Raw genomic sequence first — 24,244 nt, forward strand, 5'->3', positions numbered from 1 at the left:
AGTTTGAATGCACAAAACAGAAGATTAATTAAACAGTTTTTAGATAACCGATTAATCCGCATATATCCAGACTTCATTTTCACATGCGAGTATCCTACAGGGATATCCCCTGCAATGATTTTCAGATACAGTGGCACAGAGTTCTCTTATGAAACATGCCAGTCAAAAGCACATGGCACCAATCAGAATGCGCGTTTCTCAGGACAACCGACGCCAAAGAAGTACGCACAGATGGACATCTTGGACACTCCTGTGCGTAATCGCATTATCTGACCTGCGAGGACGCAGATTGTCAGCTTCGGACGCATAGGGGTAGTCTTTACTGTACTTTTGCATTGTTTTCCCAAATATATTAGAATGCCACACTTCATAAACCGAGACCAAATATTTGCGCACCAAGTACATCTTCTGGAACACAAACTGCGGGTATGTGGTTATTTTTTGCTTCTGATAAGCTGCACAGGTTTGACAGGTGTTCGCATAAAGCCAAACAAATGTCATATTGTTAGCTATGGCTATAGCCTATTTATTGTGCCGTAAAAGTATTTATAAGTAGGCCTATTATATGTTGTCTTTTTGTTGTTATTTTGACATTCAATATAATTATATCATTACAATATCCTGTATGCAAAATATTACACTAATTAAGCGTTAATTCATCTGTCACGAACGTTTCCAGAGTAAAGAAGAACGCATTCTGGAGTTGGAGACTGAAAATGCAATTCTTCATCTGCGACTCGCAAAGGTGAGTGTGGTCACCTGTTTCCTCCGCTGATATGAAGGTAGGCATGTCCGTTTGGCCACGGGCCATTGCACCCCACTGGTCAATTTACCTACAGGGTCAAAGATGGATGCGCTTACTGTCTGCAGGATAAGGTGCTTGCAGACGGCATCTACCTACGCGATTTACTTATAGCCTCTAAGAACTAGGTGAAATGCAACAGTTCAGTTCAGGAGATACGCCCAAGTTGGACCTGTATCATACACTCACTGAACACTTTATTAGGAACAGTGTACACCTTCTCATTCATTCAAGTGATGTAATGGTGTGAGGAATGTTTTCTTGGCACACTTTGGGCCGCTTGAGTGCCACAGCCTATTTGAGTATTGTTGCTGACCATGGGTATCCCTTCATGGCCACCATGTACCAAGGACGTGCCGTCCATATAAGCAGAGTAAGCAGTGCTTACCCAACGAAAAAATAAAAAAGGACCGTGAAAATATTAAAATAAAAGTGCATGTAGCCGTTTGTTTGTTTTCATTAAAAGAGTCGTATTTTAGGTCCCAGGGCAGCAGGAGTCATTCATTCTGACGTAGCATTTTTAGCGCCACCTGCAGGAGTAAGCACTTCCTACTCTGCATTGCGTTGCATTATAAGCACTTCTCTCTCTGCTTTCCCTCGCGTACATTCGAATGCGTGAAAATTTCTTTTTAATTTTTTTCCGATGCCTCAGCCCGCTGTTTAATGTGGCCAGGGTAAGCATGCTTACAGCCAATCAGTGGGTCTTTAATTTCGATAAGAGCTACTGATTGGCTCTTATCACTTTCAAGTTCACTTAACATTTCACCTCTCGCCCGGCAGAATAGCTTATGCCAGCTAGCTCAAACAATCTAAATAATAATAATCAATAAGGATAACTTGCTTGATTTTGTGAATATGGACATTACTGTCTGCGACCTAAAGGGATTTCGTAGACTGGACTGGACTGGAAAAACAGAACTACTGGCTAAAGGCCGGCCGAAGCCACCGCTCACCGATCTTCACACCCAGAAAGGGAGAGTCGCTAGGGGATACAGCAAGCCTGGTATGAGCGGTTTATATGATTTATTATACAACACCATTGTGTTTGGAGAGAGATAGAGGGGGAGGATTTGTGATGTGATGTCAAGTGCCTGTGTAACAAAGTGTGAAAAGAAAGTGTGTTGTGAGTTTACTATGGAGGATGGAAACGGTGTGTGTCTGTGTTGTGCATGTGTGCGTTTGCGATGTTGAAACTGGACTTGTAGATTTCAGCAGGCTGGCTACTTGAAAAGATCTTGGTTCAAAAAAGATTGAACAATGAGCACCCCTGATATAGTCGAAACTGGCAACTGTTTTTTTTGCTTTTGGTAATCTGATCACACAGTGACACTACAGTTTATTAGCGGGTTCTAGGGCATCAAAATTGCATTTCCTTGAAACTGCGTTCACTGATAGCTTGTATGTGTAATTACGTGTATTTCTATATCTTATGCTTACCCAATCTAAAAGCTCACGGCACGTGCCTGCCATGTACCCATCTTCTAATGGCTACTTTCAGCATGATAATGTCACAAAGCAAAAGTTGTTTCATGTTGTTTCATGAACATGACAGTGTTCTTCAGTGGCCTTCCCAGTTACTGGATCTGAATCCAATAGAACACCTTTGGGATGTATGGTAGAACGAGAGGTTCACAGCTTGAAAGTGCCCCTGCAATCATGTCATCATGGACCAGAATCTCAATGGAATGTTTCCAACATCTTGTGGAATCAATGCCACAAAGAATTGAGGCTGTTTTGAGGCTGTTTTTGAGGCTGTTTTTTTTTTTGCAAATGGAGGCCCTATCCAGCATTAGTATGGTGTTCCTAATAAAGTGTTAGTTGAGTGTATATCAGTGTGTTGTTCAGTGTATTGCCATGCAGTTTATTGCAGTTTATTGATGCCTGTTCCTGTCCCCTCTCTCTCTAGTGTCTGGGAAAACTTCGCAGAGACCATGAGGAGGAGACCGAAGCCAAGAATCGTCGGCAGCACCAGAGAATTGTGCAAAAAAGCACCCTGTCTGCCCTGGCCAAAGTCCTGTCTGAAGTACAGGTGTGTGTAGCCACTCATCTTTAGACCTTGGTTAAGGGCAGGAATGACCACTTTTTTACTGGTGTTGGTGCCAGCCCTTGAACTCATCACCTCAACACACCCATGAAATCTCTCTCTCTCTCACATTATTATCATACACAATATAAGGCTGTATTAGAAATCACAATTCACACACGCAGGTATGCACAGGGACAGACAAACACACATACAGACACACATACACACACACACACACGCACGCACGCACGCACACACACATACAGACACACATACACACACACACACGCACGCACGCACACACACACATACAGACACACACACACACACACACATACACACACACACACACACACACACAGACATACACACACACACACACACACACGCTCTCCCCTTCTCTCTCACATGGTTTTATTCCTGTGTTATTCTAGGTTTTGAGGCAGGGCCTGAGAGAGGTGTTTGCGGTGTATGCAGGCTTTGCCACTGAGCTGGAGGACCAGGGCAAGCAGCTACAGGAGATGTTAGGCCAGGCCACCGCCATGATCCAGGGTCACCGTGGCGATGACCTGCATAGTGAGTATATCATGACATCATCACTCACTCAATCAAGAAGTGTTTGCTTTAATGTTATGGGGACCAGTTGGAGTTCAAGTCTATTTAGGATAGTGATTTTGCCAATCCAATTTGCACACATGTGGATTGTCTACCTACCTACGCTTACTTCATTTAAATCCCACCCTTCACCCATTATCTGTTGGTATTTTCTTTCTCTCTCGTCATCCCTCTTTATAATTGTTTCCCTCTTTCTTTTTACTGTCCTCTCCAGCTTCTCCATCTCTCTATATCTCAGTTTCTTTTTTTTTACTTTCTCACCCCCCCCCCCCCCTCTCTCTCTCATTCTCCCTCATTCTCTCTCTCTTTCTTTTTCTCTCTCATTCAAGTATCTTATCGTGCCACTGCCTTGGCCGTAGCTTAGTCCTGTTGCCTTGGGGATAATCCTTCCGTTAACTCCTCCCCTCCACTTATTCATTAACCCCTCCCCTCCCCTCCTCTCCCTCCCCCCGCTCTCGGCACTCGCTTTCTAATAAGACTTGGTGGTTGGCAAGGTCGTGTGTCCTGTCTGCTGCGTCACCTGGTCGCCATGGTGACGAGCACTCCGTGGGACGCACTAGGGAGAACTTATCCCGGGTCACATGGTTAGGCTGTCTACTCCTGTCCCAGTGGGGAAATGCCCTGGACCACTTGGCCGTACGGGACCCTGCAGGACTACATCCTGTCTATGAGGATACTTTATGCATTTAACAACAGGTTATTTTTTGATTGACGGGATGAGAACTGACCTTCATTGACTATAGGTTTTGTTATGCATAAAGGGGAAATAAAAATAAATAAAGTTATACAAAAAAGAAAATAAGAAAATGTATTAAAAATATATATACTGTATATCAGTGGCGGCTGGTGCTAAAATTTTTGGGTGGGACACAGGTTATAGGGGCATGCTCCACGGGGAAGAATATCAACTTTAAAATCTGGATTTACAGTCGATTTTAGCATGAGAATAACAGTGTTTCCCCTAGGTTTGCTGCCTTGGGGGGGTGGCATGGACCGTGGCATGGACCCCCCCCCCCAGGGGGTAAGACCCTGCGACATACCAGCGTCATGTCCAGGGGGTGTACTAACTTGTACATTAAGCCGCCTCACGCTACGGAAACAGGAGATAGGCTCCTTCCCTATGGGCCATTAGGCTACTTACTTATGTGGTCTTGACTACCTGTCCACTTTCTCACCTGGTTCTTGCTCTCTCTCTCTCTGGTGTGCCGACACCATCCTGCTCTCTCTCTCCTTCTCTCCCTCTCTATCCTCCTCTCTCCCTTTTGCTGTCAACCAAAAGGCAAACATAACAACCAGAGTATTTATAATCTAATAATAGGTATAAATTGATCCATATCAATTGATCCATATCAATTTATAACATAATTATAATTGAATTTTGGATTGCTGTGGGCAATGCAGTCAGATAATGTCATTTTGACATTACTCTCTCACCTGGAAAAAAAAACATGTCCAACTATACTATACAAAACAGACATTTCAAATGCTTCAATCCACTGTCCATGTACTGTAAATATGCCATTATGGTATTACCAATGAAGCCCAATTCTAGCAGAATAAGAAAGTTCTGTTCGATAAAAAAAATAAAAAAAAATCTTATCCTGTGTAGGCCCCTTAATTTCCACCTCACTGCTATGTTTAGCCAACTTGAATGCCAACATGGCCATTTAGAAGTCTGTCCATCACCACAACACAAAGCTAGCTAGTAGCTACATAGCTAGCTAACGTTACTCTCATAACTCTCATAGTAACTAATCATAACTGCTATGTTATGATTAGCTAAATTGATGCTAACGTAGCATGCGAGCTACGAGCTAGATAACGTACAGTAGGTGCGAGCACCACAATGACAAGAGGCTACCGTAGCTAGCCAGCTACATAGCTTACGTTACTAACACCAGAAGACAAGACATACAAACTGTGGTGAGCTACATTGCTTGTGTAACATTAGCTAGTAGCTATCCATTTTTCACTCATACACGGCCGGAAAAGTGAACAGAAATACAACGCTGACTTACGGTGCTATCTTGCGGCTGTCTTCACAAAGAGCTCCAGGATGCTTTCGCTTGAGGTGCTCGTTCATTGCAGATGTACTGCTGTGATAGGCCATTTCATTTCTGCACAGTTTACAGACCACCACATTGTTTTGAGCCGGTTTGGAGCCGGAAATTGCAAAACGTCACGTTTGACGTCAGACTTAACAACCAGATATTCAGGACGCAATTTTTTGCGCCCCAGCCGAGAAATAGGAGACAGACAATTGGAGCGCTGCTACAGCTCACGTGTAAGCGAAAAGTATTTGGCCTGCGATAGACCGGCGTCCCGACTCCTCCCCCTATGTATTTTAACAGTGAATTTTACACACACACAGATAAAAATGTTTATTGTATTGGAGGATTTTTAATGAATGCTGATAGGCGCCGACAGAATATCAGCCGCATTTTGTGAATAAACAATGTTTATTTTTAAAAAAACTTTTACAAATCGCAACTAGGAAGTGAAGGTGGGGGCGGCGCCCCAGCGCCCTCTATCGGCCAGCCGCCACTGATATATATATATATATATATAAAAAAGTACTTGAACGTCATCCTTGACTTTCACGTAAGCACATTTGTGTCACAATTTGATGTAAACAGACACCTCTCGGAAATGAGAAAGACGTGAAATTCGTCTTGAAAGTTTTCTTTTTTTTTCTTTCAGATTTTCGTTTTTTTAGCTAACATTCAACTCGAAGATGTGAAGTACCCACTCGTTATTTTTCCGAACAGTTTTACGTTCATTAAATAAGTGTAATCTATAACACAATGACTTCGTTTCTTGTTGTTTGATGGGGATTCATTATCTTTGATGGGGATTTTCTGTGCTTAGTGATTTCAGGTGTAGCAACTTTCAAATACTCATGTCGTCTTCAATTTGTTTCCGATTTCAATGTATGATGCATCATTTGAAAGCTTACAATCTGTAGTTTAAGCACATGTAAAAAACTGAAAAATGATTTTGCCTACAGGTAGCCCTTTTAATTGGCAGTTGTCACATTTTTCTAAACGGAAGTAAGCATTATTTATAAAACGGGCTGAGATGGTTTAAAGTTGCGTACGTGCTTCCTTCTATAAATACCAACGCAGGTAAAATGAACGCAGGTGAATGAGGTTTGTATTAACGCCTGTGATAGCGGCTCAATTATAGCGGCTGAATTAAGTCAAGTGCTATAATATAGGGTAGGCGTTCGTCTGGAAGCGGGAGGGCAGAGAAGGGTGGCTTCTCGGTAAGTTGCATTTGTAACGTTTGATCATGACAACTAACCAGGCACATGCTTATACCAGTGGCGTAGCGGACGGGCCCGCAAGCGACGCACCGCGGGGGGGCCCCAGCCACTAGGGGGCCCCCTAACATTGTATCCAAACGTTTTTTTTGGGGTTTGTTTTTAATTTTAGAAAATATAAAAAAAAGAAAATAAGGCCCTTCATTGTGTCAACCTTAATTTTTATATATAGGCCTATATTTAAAAAGATATACATAGTTAGCCGTATCCAATAGCAACATGACTTTGACGTCACACGTAGGCAGCGAGACACAAGGAAAATGAGCAAGCGAAAATACCTCAGCGTTGCGCAAAAACAGGAACTTTCCTATAAAAAGGAACAAAATTCAGCGAAACTTCAAAAAATGTCATATTTTCTTTTCCCCAATGCAGCTTCTGAGACGCGGGTAGGGATGCGATTAGCACTGGGTCAGGGACAAACGTCGTTGATGCACCTGTTGCTAGCAGCACCACTGTGGAGGCCAGTGTTACTGCAGCTGGCATGGTGCAGGCTGACCCGGCTTCGGTGCACCTTGCTGCCTGATTGTCTGTCCCTGTGTCATTCACTCTCAACATGGATACAAGTACAATAAGCATTCTTTAGGTGGTGGTAGATTCTCTATTCGGACATTATAGCCGCTATATGTGGGACTGTCGGTCCGATATTGTAAAAAAATCAAATAAAAAATAATGTTTACGGAAGTACATGTCTCAAGTATTATCTCGGCGGTTAGTCGAGTGAAAGAAAAACAACATAGGCCTACAGATGATAATTCACACAATATAATACCACGAAAGCGTACAGCACTAAACAATAACATTTATTTGGGCAGCATCATACTCAAACTCAGGCAGAAGGGCAGGGTCCGGCCAGGTTCACAGTCACAGACTGTCAGTGCATCATACAGGTACATCATTCAGCATGGTTATAGCTGTTTCTTTTTCTATTCTACTATTCTATTCTACTTCTACTGTCTGCGTCTCCCTGGGTATTCCTAGACCAGATGGCAAACAGTAAAGAAATGCCACAATATACCAGGACTTAAGAAACGAGATGTCCAACAAAGGATTTGACTAACCCTGGCCAATTTTGCGCAACAAGTAGACTCTGATGCAGCGGAGACAGGGTTGCCAGATGGGCAGGGGAGGCTGGTTCATTAGGGGCAATTGGACAATGCCCCACCAAAGGGAGAAGAGAGAGATTTTTTTTCTATGACTTCTAGACAGTGTTGCTTCTGAATATCATAGTCCAATCAGCTAGTGTTCTGTGGAGTATATCATAGTCCAATCAGCTAGTGTTCTGTGGAGTATGTTCCAATCAGCTTCAAGTCCCGCCCCTTTCGGGGCAACTTTCAGTCTACTCGAAATTGCACTAGGCTGTTCTCGTAGACTTGCATGTAAAATCTATTTTGGTAACTTCAGGCCATTCGGTCAATTGTCTATGGGGTTTTGGGACATGCACAAAGAATCGTACGTGCTTACGTCATGTCCGGCGTAGCTTTAGACCTGCTTCACCATCGCTATGGCGGCTAGTAATGTTCTGAACAACTAAGAAACACCGTTCAGCCGTCGTAGCAACCAGGAGAAATTAACAGTAAAGGAATTAGGACCACCCAGACCAAATTTAATTATAAAGCAAGTTTATACAAAGGCAGGGAAAATGGGAAAATCGTATAACCGAGGATTTAGGAGGATTTCTTTCTGTAAACAAATTGAACAAATGGATTAGAAGGAGGCATCTTTTGTTCCCAACTTGAGGATATTACAACTGGACCTATTACCGAAGTCAAACTTCGTTTGTGGTCGCAATCTCCGCACCGGCTGTGTTTAGCCTGCTACTGTTGGTGTTTTGCGAAGCCAGAATACACAAACTCGACCTGAAGGTAAGAGAGTCAGCTAAGATAAAAGCTACTTCAAACATTTAGTAATATCGTCAGCATGGTACGTTTTCTATTGTCGTCTTTTAGCTTGTTTGTTTATGTATTCAGCACACGCACACACACACACACACACACACACACACACACACACACACACTCACACTCACACACACACACACTCACACTCACACACTCACTAGAGGGGATGAAGAGGTCTGTACAGGGGGGTAGGGGGGATGAAGAGGTCTGTACAGGGGGGTAGAGGGGATAAGGAGGTCTGTACAGGGGGGTAGAGGGGATGAAGAGGTCTGTACAGGGGGGTAGAGGGGATGAAGAGGTCTGTACAGGGGGGTAGGGGGGATGAAGAGGTCTGTACAGGGGGGTAGGGGGGATGAGGAGGTATGTAGAGGTGGGTAGGGGGGATGAAGAGGTCTGTACAGGGGGGTAGAGGGGATGAAGAGGTCTGTAGAGGTGGGTAGGGGGGATGAAGAGGTCTGTACAGGGGGGTAGAGGGGATGAAGAGGTCTGTACAGGGGGGTAGAGGGGATGAAGAGGTCTGTACAGGGGGGTAGAGGGGATGGAGAGGTCTGTACAGGGGGGTAGGGGGGATGAGGAGGTATGTACAGGGGGGTAGAGGGGATGAAGAGGTCTGTACAGGGGGGTAGAGGGGATGGAGAGGTCTGTACAGGGGGGTAGGGGGGATGAGGAGGTATGTACAGGGGGGTAGAGGGGATGAAGAGGTCTGTACAGGGGGGTAGGGGGGATGAGGAGGTATGTACAGGGGGGTAGAGGGGATGAAGAGGTCTGTAGAGGAGGGTAGAGGGGATGGAGAGGTCTGTACAGGGGGTAGAGGGGATGGAGAGGTCTGTAGAGGTGGGTAGAGGGGATGTAGAGGTGGGTAGAGGTGATGAAGAGGTCTGTAGAGGTGGGTAGAGGGGATGAAGAGGTCTGTACAGGGGGGTAGAGGGGATGAAGAGGTCTGTAGAGGTGGGTAGAGGGGATGAAGAGGTCTGTACAGGGGGGTAGAGGGGATGGCGAGGTCTGTACAGGGGGGTAGAGCTATTCTCATGCTAAAATCGACTGTAAATCCAGATTTTAAAGTTGATATTCTTCCCCGTGGAGCATGCCCCCATAACCTGTGCCCCACCCAAAATGTTTAGCACCAGCCGCCACTGCAGATGGGCTGGTTTTTGGTGGATTTAGAAGTTTTTAGATTGGTTAGGTTGGAAATTCTCAATCCCATCTGGCAACCCTTAGCGGAGAGTCTACAGATTGTATGTTTACAGATATCGCGCTGCTGTGCACACCACACTTTGTTAAAAGAAATAAAGCTTGTACTTTTCTACTTATAATACATTCTACTGATGTAGTCTACCATTTGGTTTTAGTTATAGGCTATTGCTCTCACTTGTTTGTACCTTTTGCTAAGTCAAGCATTTAGAATGTACCAAACCATTGTTTGGTTTGTGAAATTTCGCAACGTCAATAACGCATCGGCCTCTAAAAAACGCTTTTTTAACATTTATTTTATTTTTACTCCGTTGCGAAAGGGCCCGCGCCGCCACCTTGCGGGGGAGCCTCGGGATTTTGCGGTACGCCACTGGCACACACATTTACTCTACAGAAACAACACAAACACAGACTGGTCAGTAACTGTGGAGAAACAATGTCATTTTTTATTATAAATATGAACATGTAAAATCAAACATACATGATATATAATGTATGGGAAAAACATTGAGAATAGAAAAGATTGGGTTCCGATCTATTGTCAAGGCTGCACTGCAGCGTCCACTCACAGGCGCTATCCCACTACTGGACGGCACGGGGGCTTTGACCTGCTTCGTCTCCGACCTGGGCCGGTGCACCCCTCCTTAGACGACCTGGTAGTCCCGGGCTCCCCCAGGAGCACCATATCGATACCGAACTTAGTGTGGACACCCGATCGACATGGGCCGCTACAGCCCAGAGCTCCTCAGCTCATTCGATCCGCCAACCTCAGCCTCCCAGTGACTTGGATTACAGGCACGCGCCACCGCGCCCGGCGAGAATGTCTGCTGCAGGGAAAGGCGATGAAGTGTCCGCTTCTGACGTCATCGTTTCCAAAGCGCGGTAGCCGAGGCTTTATTATAAGAAGGAGCAACACATTAGTGGGGATCTGAAGCGGACCGGCTACATTTTTAACTGGAATAGTTTTTTTCAGAAATAATGAATAGCGTTTCTATAACCCAGGTTTGAAAAAAACAAAACATGTCCAGTATAAATATCATTTATATATCAATTTCGTAGAAAAGTGAGGTGGGGGGGGGGGGGGGGTCTTAATTTGAACCTATCAGAGTAATGTAGACCTATGTAGTCTACATTAGGGATGTTACCGCTCGACGCAGTAGTCACGGCACGGTGTCTATCTTCCGACGCAATGTGCGTCGATACAAACGTATCGAGGCTTGCGTCAAATTGCAAAAACCACGTGACTACTCGAAGAAAGATTCGTACGTCACACGCGCACATCTGACGCGTGTGTCAATCGTTCCGCAAACGGGGCAGTGTTCCAAGTTTGGTACTGCATAAAATGACGTTGAACTCTCTCATATTCACTCATATTCACTCATATTCGAGGGTTGTAGTCAGAGTGGAGACATACGGACGCTAGACAGAATACATTTATTGACAGAGACAGAGATAGAGATAGAAATAGACATGAGATTGGTAGATATTGATAGATAGATATAGAACATACAGAGATAGGCATAGATTCATAATTGCAACACATAGGCTAGCCAGATAGATACACATAAAAAAACGTTGCCTGTTCATGTACACAAGCAATAAATATTTGATTGATTACATAAGCACAAGTCTGTCCAGTTTCCACAATGTAGCCTTGTTTTGCACTCTTTCCCTGTTCCACGAGCACGTCCCAACACTGTGGCCCCTGTTATGCCATGTTGACCATCTATATCTGCCCCAATTATCAAACAGCCATGTCCCACACATGCCTAAATGTCGTTCAGATTTTTATCTTTACATATCAGAAATGGACACATTTGCATTTATTTATTTATTCTTTCATATATGTATTTATTATAGTCTACTAGACACATCAACATTTAAGATCGCATATATGGCCACACACATTGACACAGTTTATCACAGCACCTTTATTGAACAAGGCTTATTGTATTTTGCCTCAAATTCCTGACTTGTGAATCAGTCGATACAGCCGCAATACCATGACCTGACCAGCAGATGTCATTGTGGAGCTGCTGTATCGACTGCATCGATAGATCGACACTTTTTCCGACACAATTGTGTCGAACGTGTCAATTGCGTCGAAAGCTTCGTTTCCCCCATCACTAGCCTACATACGAATACAAAACGTGTTTCAGGTCTGTAAAAACACAATAGCCTCCCTTATACACAACAGGCTATACGAACTATAATTCTCCTGTTATTCTAGCTTTTTTGTTCCTTCAACGTCACCTCCTCCACCCCCTCCCGACCAGCCACCGTGTCACCATCCACGACCAGCTACTCGTCCAAGAACAGGCCGGTCCGATCAGCTGTCCTCCGCAGGGGCTGGACTACATTCTTTCAGTTATTCATATAGCCTACATAATGTAATTTATAAATTAATATAATTCATAGGCTATAGGCTACTCTGGGTGTCTCATAGTAATTGTTTGATTTCAAATCCAAACTCTTTTGGAGTGTAGAACTAAAAGAAGAACCCCCCCCCCCAACAGACAGATATGGACGGACACACGCACATACACGCAACTCAGTACTCAAGTTGTAAAAGAAAATCAGGGGAGGTGGTGGATTTTGGACAATTTTAGCATCCCCTCAGCGTCAGTGACTTCAGTGTCAGTAACTTGGTAAAAATGTCATTGCATGTGTGCGTGCCCCCTCAGACCTTGAAATAGCAGTAATACCACATTCATTGATAAAATGACATAAATGGTGTGTGTGTGTGTGTGTGTGTGTGTGTGTGTGTGTGTGTGTGCGTGTGTGTGTGTGTGCGTGTGTTTGTGTGTGTGTATGTGTGTGTGTTTATGTTTGTGTGTGTGTGTGTGTGAGTTGATGTCTATGTGTGTGTGTGTGTGTGTGTGTGTGTTGATGTATGTTTGTGTGTGTGTGAGTGTGTTTATGTGTGTATGTGTGTGTGTGTGTGTGTGTGTGTGTGTGTGTGTGTGTGTGTGTGTGTGTGTGTGTGTGTGTGTGTGTGCTAGGATTAAGAGCTTGGGCCAAGGTCAAAAGGTCTTACCTGAAGACGAATGGACACCTGGGCCAGTATTTCACATGTCATGACTACCATGGATACTTGGATCAAAGCAAACAAACTCTCTGGGTTTCCAAGACAGTACTACTATTGTTAGACAAATAACAGAATGTCTATGAAGTCACAATCCATTGCTTCGAACAACCATTTCCCCAATGATAAGACTGCAGTGTTACTGCTATATTTTAATTAACTATGTCTGTACTCTCTCTATGGTGTTTCCTCAGGATTGCAGGCTCAGATGGAGGCGCTAGAGCGCTCCCTACAGGAGGAGAAGGAGCGGTGCAAGACTGAGAGGCTGAGGAGGAAGATGCTTCATAACACCTTGGTGGTAAGAATGACGTTGTGTCTGATATTATCCATCTGTGTTTAGGGAGACAGGCCCACTGCTATTTTACTGCTGTAATCAGTGTAAGCTGGCGGGGGTAGACAGGCTCATTGTAATGGAATGAATGGCATTTACAATGAGCCCTTCCTCCGATTTCTACCTCCACCAGCCTCCACTGCAGTTGACTGTATCTCAATGGGGTTAAGTGTCTTAGGTGTGGAAGAGGTGGTGAAAGTGAGGTTGATTACACTTGTGTCTTACCGTCTGTCTCTTTCTCTCTCTCTCTGTCTCTCTCCAGGAGCTCAGGGGTAATATCAGGGTGCACTGCAGGGTGCGTCCGGTCCTTCCCTTTGAGAGACAGGGGTCCCTGTCAGCATTTGGGTAAGACCTCCTCTGTTTATGAGTTTTAGAGTTTGGGATCATTTAGTTTTGACTGAATACATTTCCGTGTGTTAGTGGCACATTTTGTCTCTGAACCAAACAGTTGATTGATGTTATTTAACTCAGTCATTTGTGACGTGTTTCCTGTTCAGGTCCGCCACCTCAGAGGAAGTGGTCCAAGCTGTCAGTGATGTGAGTCCAAGTGGTTTCATCTAATAATAATAATAATGATAATAATAATAATAATAATAACTACCGTATTATTATTATTATTATTATTATTATTATTATCATCATTATTATTATTATTGTTGTTGTTATTATTGTTTGGTTTGTGATTGTGTGGAACTAGTCAAGTTTGAACTTGATCCAACTGTTTCCCGCCTTTCTGTTCTGCCTGTTTTACAGGACTCGGTTCTAGTGAACTGTTCCAGAACGGGGAACCTAGGGCTGAACAAGATGTTTGAGTTTGAGAGGTAATATTACTCACAACGTGCTAAGAATGACACTGTGTGCTGTGAGCACTGAATCGTTTCAGGGTTATATTGAAATGTCAGACCTACAATCTGTTGTTGCCATGGTGATTGTGATTGACAGGGTGCATGGTCCGGAGGACTCCCAGGATGCCGTGTTTGAGGAAGTGAAGCCTCTCCTCACGTCTCTGCTGGATGGGCAAGTGATCTCAAATATCTTCATATTCATTTCACAAATATATTTATTTCTCTCCTTTTTTCCCCTCTCTCTCCCTCTCTTTTTGACACAAAACACATCACCATGTCCATGATACTATTCCAGGTCATTTTAATAGTGGGCTGATGATAGAATATGCTCCACATGTATTGAATATATCATCATATATTGATGTTTGTTCTGGCAGGTACAACGTGTGTATCATGGCTTATGGTCAGACAGGCAGTGGGAAGACACACACCATGCTAGGCTCCCAGCCTGAGGACCCCTCAGGACCCCAGAGAGAGGCCCAGCAGGGGGTCATCACCAAAGCTGCCACTGAGATCTTCAGGTGTGTGGGTGAGAGAGAAAGAAAGACAGAGCGAGAGAGAGAGTGAGACAAAGAGAGTGAGACAGTAAGACACAATTGTAATCAACCTCACACACACACACACACACACACACACACACACACACACACACACACACACACACACACACACCATATGACCCCTTACACAACTAGGGCCTGGGGCCTCATTCATAAAAAAGTACTTGAACGTCATCTTTGACTTTGACGTAAGCACATTTTTCTAAACCGTCGTAAGCATTATTTATAAAACGAGCTGAGATGATTTAAAGTTGCGTACGTGCTTCCTTCTATAAATACCAAACATACTTGGAAATGAACGCAGGTGAATGAGGTTTGTATTAACGCCCTGTGATAGCGGCTCAATTTTAGCGGCTGAATGAAGCCAAGTGCTATAATATAATATAATACAGACAGTACATAATATACATAATATATAATATATAATAATATAATTATTATATATTATGTACTGTCTGTATTATATTATATTATAGCACTTGGCTTCATTCAGCCGCTATTTGAGCCGCTATCACAGGGCGTTAATACTATATTATAGGGTAGGCGTGCGTCTGGAAGCGGGAGAGGGCAGTAATACCACGTTCATTGATAAAATGACATAAGGGATGGAAAGGGGGGATGGCAGTTTTAGACGGGGGATGATTTGGACTGTTTTTATTTCAGGGGGGGTGCCATTCCCCCTCATCCCGACTCAACTCGAAATCCAGTATCATTTAGCGTGTGGCCGGGCAAGGTCCGTTCTGGAGCGCGTATATATAGGCATGTTGAAGAGAGATAGACAGCTCCGGAGGGATATAAAGAAAGACTGAAATACAATCATAAACATTAGTTCCCTTTCAATCTTGAATTAAACTCATTTTCTCGGCTGATAACAACATCGTTAATTTTATTACGAGCCACTTGCATGAATTACAGTAGGCAACGTTTTTCCAGTGCGGCTCACATGCCTGTAATAACTCCGCATAACCCGTAGGTAATGTGCGTAAGCAAGTTGAATACTCGACGTCGAGCTACGATCGTTTCCACGATCAAATTGACTCACGTTGACATTTTATAAATCGCTACGTTGACGTGGTTTTCTACGTACGACACGGGTAAGATCAAAATTTGATCTAAGCACGTTCTATGAATGAGGCCCCTGGTTTCATGTCCCACCTGTGGGGATGAGCTAGGTCAGGTGGATCATATGAAGGACAGCTGGTAGGGAAGGAGGAGGTGAAGAATAGCAGCTGGCTCTTGACAGATGATCCTAAAAAACAAATGATAAAGGCAGTCATATATAGAGCCCCCCCCCCCCTCTCTCTCATAAATACAGTATATACATATAGTATAGAATTTTCCCTTTCCCCCTTTTCCCTTAGTTCTGTGTGTGTATGATGGTGTGTAATGTGTGTGTGTGTGTGTGTGTGTGTGTGTGTGTGTGTGTGTGTGTGTGTGTGTGTGTGTGTGTGTGTGTGTGTGTGTGTGTGTGTGTGTGTGTGTGTGTGTGTGTGTGTGTGTGTGTGTGTGTGTGTGTGTGTGTGTGTGTGTGTGTGTGTGTGTGTGCGTGTGTGTGTGTGTGTGTGTGTGTGTGTGTGTGTGTGTGTGCGTGTGTGTGTGTGTGTGTGTGTGTGTGTGTGTGTGTGCGTGTGTGTGTGTGTGTGTGTGTGTGTGTGTGTGTGTGTGTGTGTGTGTGTGTGTGTGTGTGACACAGGCTGATATCAGAGAAGCCTGCTGAGAGCCACACGGTGGAGGTGTCGGTGGTGGAGGTGTACAACAACGAGCTGTTTGACCTGCTGGCTAAAGGAGATGAGGGGGCCGCCCTGGGAGCCAAGAGAGAGGTCATCACCACCAGCACCGGGATCAGCGAGGTGCCATACCTGACATACATGTGAGTACCTGTATGTGTGTGTGTGAGAGAGAGAGAGTTGTGTGAGAGTGTGTGCATGCACGTGCACATGAGTGTGTGTGTGTGTGTGTGTGTGTGTGTGTGTGTGTATGGGTGTGTGTGTGTGTGTGTGTGAGAGTGTGTGTGCATGCGCGTGCACATGTGTGTGTGTGTATGTGCATTGATATTCTGTCTACAGAGTTATAGTACATCTCTAGAGATAAACAGAGAGAAAGAGAGAGAAAGAGAGAGAGAGAGAGAAACCAAGAGAGAGAGAAACCAAGAGAGAGAAACCAAGAGAAACAGACCTGCTCAGTGTGTTTGGACCTACATCCGTTTTTGCAAAAAACTAAAAAAAGAATAGCCCTTTGTGTGATTTATTGTAAGGTATTACTGTTGGCTCATTTGCCAGTGCTGCTGCTCCTCTCCCAGGCAGGTGAAGGGGTCGGCAGAGGTGATGCAGCTGGTCAGCTCCGTGGTGAGGCTGAGGGCTCGCTGCCCCACGCTGATCCACAGAGACTCCTCACGCTCCCACCTTGTAGTCACCCTCACCGTCTCCTCCAAGAGCCCCGACGCACTGGCCCTGGGTGAGACTGAGACACACACACACACACACACACACACACACACAGAGACACACACAGAATACGTATATACAGAGACACGCACACATACATACATAGACACACACACACACAGAGACACACATACATTGAGAGATTGAGATTGAGATAACGTTTATTGCCACTATGCATTACACATATAGGAATTTGCTTCGTCACCACAGCAAGTGCGTTTATACTTTTTTCACATGTCAAAAAACAGGACAACACAACAACAACAACAACAACACAGGACAGACAACAGTGCATTGGATAGTGCGGTATAAAGTAAAGTGCAGTGCAGAGTTTTTACAGTGAGTCCAGTTCAGTCCTGGGCAGACTTGGGGGCGGGGGGGAGGGGGAAGCCAGAGTCATTTATCAGCCTGGCGGCTGAGGGGTAGAAGCTGAGCCTGTGGCGGGCCTTCAGTGCCTTAGGCAGCCGCAACCTTCTTCCAGAGGGAAGCAGGGTGAGGAGGCCGTGGCCGGGGTGGAAGGGGTCTGCCATGATCTTCCTTGCCCTCCTCAGAGCCCTGGTGTCATGCAGGGAGTTGAGGGAGGGCAAGGGACAGCCGATCACCCTCTCTGCTGAACGTAGCACCCGCTGCAACTTGGCCTTGTCCTTGGTCGTTGCAGCAGGGAACCAGGTGATGATGGAGTGGGTGAGGATGGACTCTATGATGGCCATGTAGAACTGGACCATCATGGACCTCGGCAGCCTGAGTTTCCTCAGCTGCCGGAGGAAGAACATCCTCTTCTGGGCCTTCTTTGTGAGGGCCTCGGTGTTCTGCTCCCACTTTAGGTCCCGGGAGATGGTCATGCCTAGAAAGCGGCATGACTCCACGGAGGCCACCGGGGTACCTCCCAGCGTGATGGGAGGGGGCAGGGTTGCTTTCCTTCGGAAGTCCACCACCATCTCCACTGTTTTCAGAGCATTTAGCTCCAGATTGTTTAAACTGCACCAGCTCATACATACACACATACAGTACATACAGAGACACACATGCATAATACATACACACATACCTACACAGACACACATACACATACACACACATACAGAGACACATACATAATACATACCTATACACACATGCATAATACAAACACCCATACAGAGACACACATACATAATACATACACACATACATACAGAGACACACATACATACAGAGACACACATACACACACACATACATACAGAGACACACATACATACACACATAATACTGTGGTGACCACCACGTAGGACCGGGTATGATGAGCACAAGGTAGGAACAGACACTGACGACAGGGAGCAGTTTAGCCTTGACGGCACATTTACTAAAGAATAAGCAATACAGGGAAATAAAAATCCAACTCAGGTCTCTGCCTGGCCCTTTAAGGGTCCAGGGAATATAAGTCACAAGGCCTCTGGGCCTTGGAGGCGTGTGGGGTGGGTCCATGACCAGGGGCGGCTCCGTGGGTACGGATCACAGGCGCTTCTACTCTATGGGCTGGGGGGGGCTCTTTCCCCCTTCTCTCCAAGGCCTAGGCCCAGGCCGGCCTGGCAACAGACAAACACAAGTTTAAATATTTTACTATGGAATTGCTGTGTCGGAAACCGGCCCTCACCCTCATGACGCATCTGGTTCTGTTCACCCCTCTTTCTGTGTGCTGTCTCCTGGAGGCACAGGTGTGGCACATTCGGTTGACGAGTCTGTAGTTTGCTTCCCTGGCCACTGGTTGATTAGGGAATGCTGGTCAGCTGTGGACGGTTAGGTTGCCAATACACCCAGTACTTTGTGGGGGTCACTACAATACATACACACATACCTACACATACACACATACATACAGAGACACACATACATTATACATACACCCATACATACAGAGACACACATACAAAATACATTTATTTTTTTTTGCCAAAAAGTGGAAAGGTCTTGACTGGACAATTGGATTTAAATCCATTTGAATGTATTTCATTTCCTGATGAAGATTTTAGACAAAAAAGACCTGCAGTACAGGCCTGGCCAGGCATCACCAGAGAAGACACCCATCGTCTGGTGGTTTAGGGTTAGGGTTTCCAATTTTAAGAACATGAAATCACAATTTAAATTAAAAACCCCAACCAACACTTCAACCTAGTCCATATCCAGAATTACCCACCAGACCCCAGTGTCCATTATCACCATCATCAATAAATGTAATTCATTACCAATGGTGATAATGGACACTGGGGTCTGGTGGGGAATTCTGGATATGGACTAGGTGGAAGTGTTGGTTGGAGTTTTTTTTGTTCTAATTTCTTTAGAGTCTATTGTTGACTGACATATTGACCACCGTACACTGGCACACTATTACATAGTTCTACACATATCTGTTATTACTGTTGAAACACTGCCTATGTTTAAGATGTTTTCCCCCCACTGGCGGAACGATTGCATTTCCGCCTGCACTTTATGAAGAATATTGTTATACATGCAGAGGCAACCAACAATGTAACAACTGGTTTGCCCTTACCTTCCTTGCCTCAACTGCCCACCAGACCCCAGTGTCCATTATCACCCTCATCAACAAATGTAATTTATTACATTTAATACAACATGTTCTATTTTCTTTAGAGTCTGTTGTTGACATATTGACCACCTTAAACTGGCACAACCAGCAATGTAACAATTGCAATTCCGCCTGTGTCCACTGGAGGACACAGACCACTAGGAATGCACGTGGTGACGTCACGATTTGGAAACTCAAAAGCCCTGAAAGTCTCTCCTTCTCTCGCCGGGTGCAGTGGCGTGCGCCTGTAATCCAAGCTGCTGGGAGGCTGAGGTTGGCGGATCGTTTGAGCTCAGGAGTTCTGAGCTGCAGTGCACTATGCCGATCGGGTGTCCGCACTAAGTTCGGTATCGATATGGTGCTCCTGGGGGAGCCCGGGACCACCAGGTCGTCTAAGGAGGGGTGCACCGGCCCAGGCCGGAAACGGAGCAGGCCAAAGCCCCCGTGCCGCTCAGTAGTGGGATCGCGCCTGTGAATAGACGCTGTAGTGCAGCCTGAGCAATATAGCGGGACCTAATCTTTTCATCTTTTTTTTCTCCACCAAATAGCATTTCAATGTTGTACTCCATCAGCGATATTGTTTTCGACCATTTGCTTTCTAGTCTGCACATATCTTGCCAAACTGTAACTTCTCTGTAACTCAGGCTACTAGCGATAACAGCCGTTTTTCCGACAACCCGTGATCGCCTCTCTCTGGAATAAAGAGGTAATAATCTTTATTTAGAAACAGTACATATTGTTTCCAGCAGAGAGCGCAAATCTACCGTCAACAAACTGAGAGGTGGATGGATGTTTGGTTTGGAGTCGGAGAAAAACAAATTCCAGACACACATACAGACACAGACACAGACACACACACACACACACACACACACACACACACTTATTAATGTACACATGCGTGCATGCACATAATACACACACACACACACACACACACACACCAGTGGAGGCTGGTGACTTCCAGAATTGAGGAGGCCAATTTTTTTCCGCTTGCTCGCTTCACTCGCAATGGAATGTTCCCTGTTCTTCTTATCTGTCTTTGTGCTGGCCAAAGGCATACTATTTGGAGTGTAAGCTTCAATCAGAAAGTTCTGATTGATGGAATTCATTGTGCAGAGCTTAGCCTATGTGCCTGCCTGAAGAAATGACATTGCTGTAAGTCTATGAGCCTGCCTGAAGAAATGACATTGCTGTAAGTCTATGAGCCTGCCTGATAATTAAGTTGAGAAATGACATTTGGATGTAATATAAATGCCCAGTGAACATGTGTCAAAGGCAGGAATTTGATAATTATGTGGTTAAAAAACAATTTTTAGCCTACATTTTTCATTCTTCTTCTTCTACAGCTTCAACATGTAATCATCAATTTAATCACGTTTAGCATATAAAAAAGATACGTAACAGTTTCTTTATCAAATGTAGTTTTATTCAATATAATATAAATATTTATTTGTTTAAATGTTGTGAGGACAGTACTGGTTCCAGCTGGCTTCATCTGCTGAGAAACACAGACATGCAATGGAGTGTTATTACTACTGAGAACTAGTGGTGTAACACTGGTAGAGACATCTGATTAGTTCAACTCACCTCTGGTTTAGCTGAGGGGCGGCATGCTCTCTCCAGGACTCCACTCCACAGGTTTGTCCCAATATTAAAGTTATATCAGCAAGCCAACTTGCTGGATTTCAACTTGCAGGATTTCAACAATTTAAAAAAACTTAACTCAACCCATCCTCCTCTCCCACTGGATTCGGACCCATGCCACCACCACAAGCACCTGTTGCATGTACCTCTCTCACATCCATTTTGCCTGACAAAATGTCAATCATTCAGCCCTGGACTCATTTCTAATATTTATCCTGCAGAACAGCACTCATACACGCGTGTGGCGGAAAAAAGGTACTACGACGGAGGAGAGGCCTCCTGTTCCCACCCATTTTCAGTGATGGGCCAATCACATATTGCCATGAAAAAAATTGCATTACATTGACTTCTATGAGAAACCACTTTCCAACAGGAGGCCTGGACTTTTCGACAGGAGGCCTGGCCTCCTTCAATAGAAACGGATAGGGATTCTGGCCTGTAGGTGCTTTACAATTGCAATATTGGGTTTTAGCCATGGAAAATATTTATGAACAAAACGGAAATAATATTAATAAATAATATTAATATAAAACAATTTAAAATATTTTTTTTGTTAAATAAATAAAAAATAAAAAATATAATTATTGCTTTTTTCAATCTCTCTCTCTTCTCTCAAATTATTGGGGAGGCCAGGCCTCCTCCACCTCTATGGAGGAGCCTCCACTGACACACACACACACACACACACACACACACACACATACACACACACTTATTCATGTACACATGCGTGCATGCATATAATACACACACACACACACACACACACACACACACTTATTAATGTACACGTGCATGCTTATACACACACACACACCTTAGTGACTGTTTCTGTGGTGTTGTTCAGCCCGCAGATTACAGAGTGCGAAGAAGGACATGCAGCGCACGTCCCAGAAGGAGTGGTGGAGTCCCCGCTGTCGCCGTGCCAACCCCCCCTCCGCCCGCCAGTCAACGGACGAGCGTCCCCTTAGCTCCTCCTCCTCGCCCGGCCACTCCCCTGGCCACTCCCCTTGCCCCTCCCCCAGACTCAGCATCGCCCAGGCGGCCTTCAGGACCAAACTACAGCTGGTGGATCTTGCGGGCAGCGAGTGTGTTGGTAAGAATGAGATACATGTGTGTGTGCGCGTGTATGTGTATGATATATTATAATACATATAAAACAATTCTGTCCACCAGCCCAAGCCCAATTTTACCAGCACAATGCAACCTAAACTAGCCGACATTTTATTTTTCGGACTTTTATTCTGAAACTTTATTTTTGGGACTTTCATTCGTATTTTTTTTTTTTTGACTTTTCAGAAAAAAAGAAAAAAAAATACTTTTATTCTGACATTTTTTTTCCCTGACTTTTATTCTGACATTTTTTTTCCCTGACTTTTATTCTGACATTTTTTCTTTCTGACTTTTATTCTGAAATGTTATTTTGGGGACTTTTATTCAGAAATTAAAATTTTCTGACTTTTATTCTGATTTTTTTTCTTTTCTGACTTTTAATTCAGATTTTGTTTTGGGCTCGTAATAAAATTAACGATGTTGTTATCAGCCGAGTTCGCAAAGGGAGTGAGCAGCCATGTTTTCAATGTCACCTGATAAGAATAAGACCATTATATTATTACAGTATAAGCATTTGCCTGTCATCAGCACTCAAGTTGAGGGGGGATGAGGGGGGATGGCATCCCCCCTAAAATAAAAACAGTCAAAATCATCCCCCTTACTTTTTTTTTTATAAATGGGGCTCCTGTTCTTTTACCAACTGATAAGACCACAATATAGTAAGCTAGTTACTTTAGCTAGCTAAAGCTATTGGCTCATTTTACAACTTGTTTAGCAATTATGTTACAATGTTTCTGTCGAACCCTGCAGTGAAGTATGAGCAACGTAATGTAGATAGTAAACAGAAGTGGGGAAAAAACGTCAGATCAGGTATATACTGTATACTGGTTATTTTGATAAACTGGACACATTTTGGGAATATATATGGTTACTTTCTCGCCTGAAAATGTTTTAAAGCTTCATAAAATGACATGTTAACACTTGTAGAGCCAAAATTACAGCTTTTAGCCAATGGCTTAAAAAGGAGGACTTAAAATCCCCGCTGCCGGCCGGTGGGAAATGCATTCTGGGAGGCAAGTCTGTTGTGTATAATGGAGAAGCGTTTCTGAAAATACAGTACGGGTAAGATACAAATGTACCGTCCCGGTCTGGTCAATGGAGAAGCGCCACTAGTGTGTTTGTGTGTTTGTGTGTAGGGATGTCTGGGGTGACTGGCGCCGCCCTGTGGGAGAGCTCCTGTATTAACCGCAGCCTGTCTGCCCTCTCTGACGTACTGGGAGCCCTGGCAGAACAGAGACCCCACGTGCCCTACAGAAACAGCAAGCTCACTCACCTACTGCAGGACGCTATCGGTAAGATGCACAAACGCACGCACGCACGCACGCACAATTCTCACTCACACCCACTGGCTTCAGAAACGGCCAATCATTCTCCTGGCCTCCTTCTGCCTTCTGCCACTAGGTGGCGATGCGAAGCTGCTGGTGATGCTGTGCGTCTCCCCTACCCAGAAGTTTGTGACTGAGTCACTACAGTGTCTGGGCTTCGGCACACGGGCCCGCCAGGTCCAGAGAGACACCCCTCGTAGGAAGAACACCACCCTCAAACTGAAGTGAGAGAGGAGAGAGGGATGAGGGAACACCACCCTCAACCTGAAGTGAGAGAGGAGAGAGGGATGAGGGAGAGGAGAGAGAGGTCCCCCACTATGAAAGGGTGGAGGGGGGGGGGGTTGAGGTAATCGTGGTTTACACAGCATTACAAGGACATTTGTAGTGAAATGTTGTATCTATACTGAACAAAAATATAAACACTTTTGTCCAATTGTTCAAGACCTAACACTTTTTCTATAAACGTGTTGCTTT

General features: G+C 44.6%; 1 protein-coding gene across 1 annotated transcript; it reads left to right on the forward strand.

The window, feature by feature from the left end:
- Positions 1 to 357: 357 nt before the first annotated feature.
- Positions 358 to 23,998, forward strand: LOC308169967 (kinesin-like protein KIF25; the record flags this gene model as incomplete). Its single annotated transcript, XM_080544698.1, has 15 exons — positions 358 to 426; positions 680 to 745; positions 2,709 to 2,831; positions 3,263 to 3,404; positions 13,134 to 13,237; positions 13,533 to 13,615; positions 13,768 to 13,807; positions 14,024 to 14,091; positions 14,213 to 14,287; positions 14,493 to 14,636; positions 16,369 to 16,545; positions 16,975 to 17,129; positions 22,180 to 22,428; positions 23,582 to 23,737; positions 23,847 to 23,998. 15 exons carry the CDS (start codon positions 358 to 360, stop codon positions 23,996 to 23,998), a joined length of 1,803 nt encoding a protein of 600 aa, XP_080400824.1.
- Between the last annotated feature and the right edge of the window lie 246 nt (positions 23,999 to 24,244).

Source organism: Nansenia antarctica (genome assembly GCF_963989245.1).
Source record: "Nansenia antarctica genome assembly, chromosome: 1".
NCBI classification, from domain to species: domain Eukaryota; kingdom Metazoa; phylum Chordata; class Actinopteri; order Argentiniformes; family Microstomatidae; genus Nansenia; species Nansenia antarctica.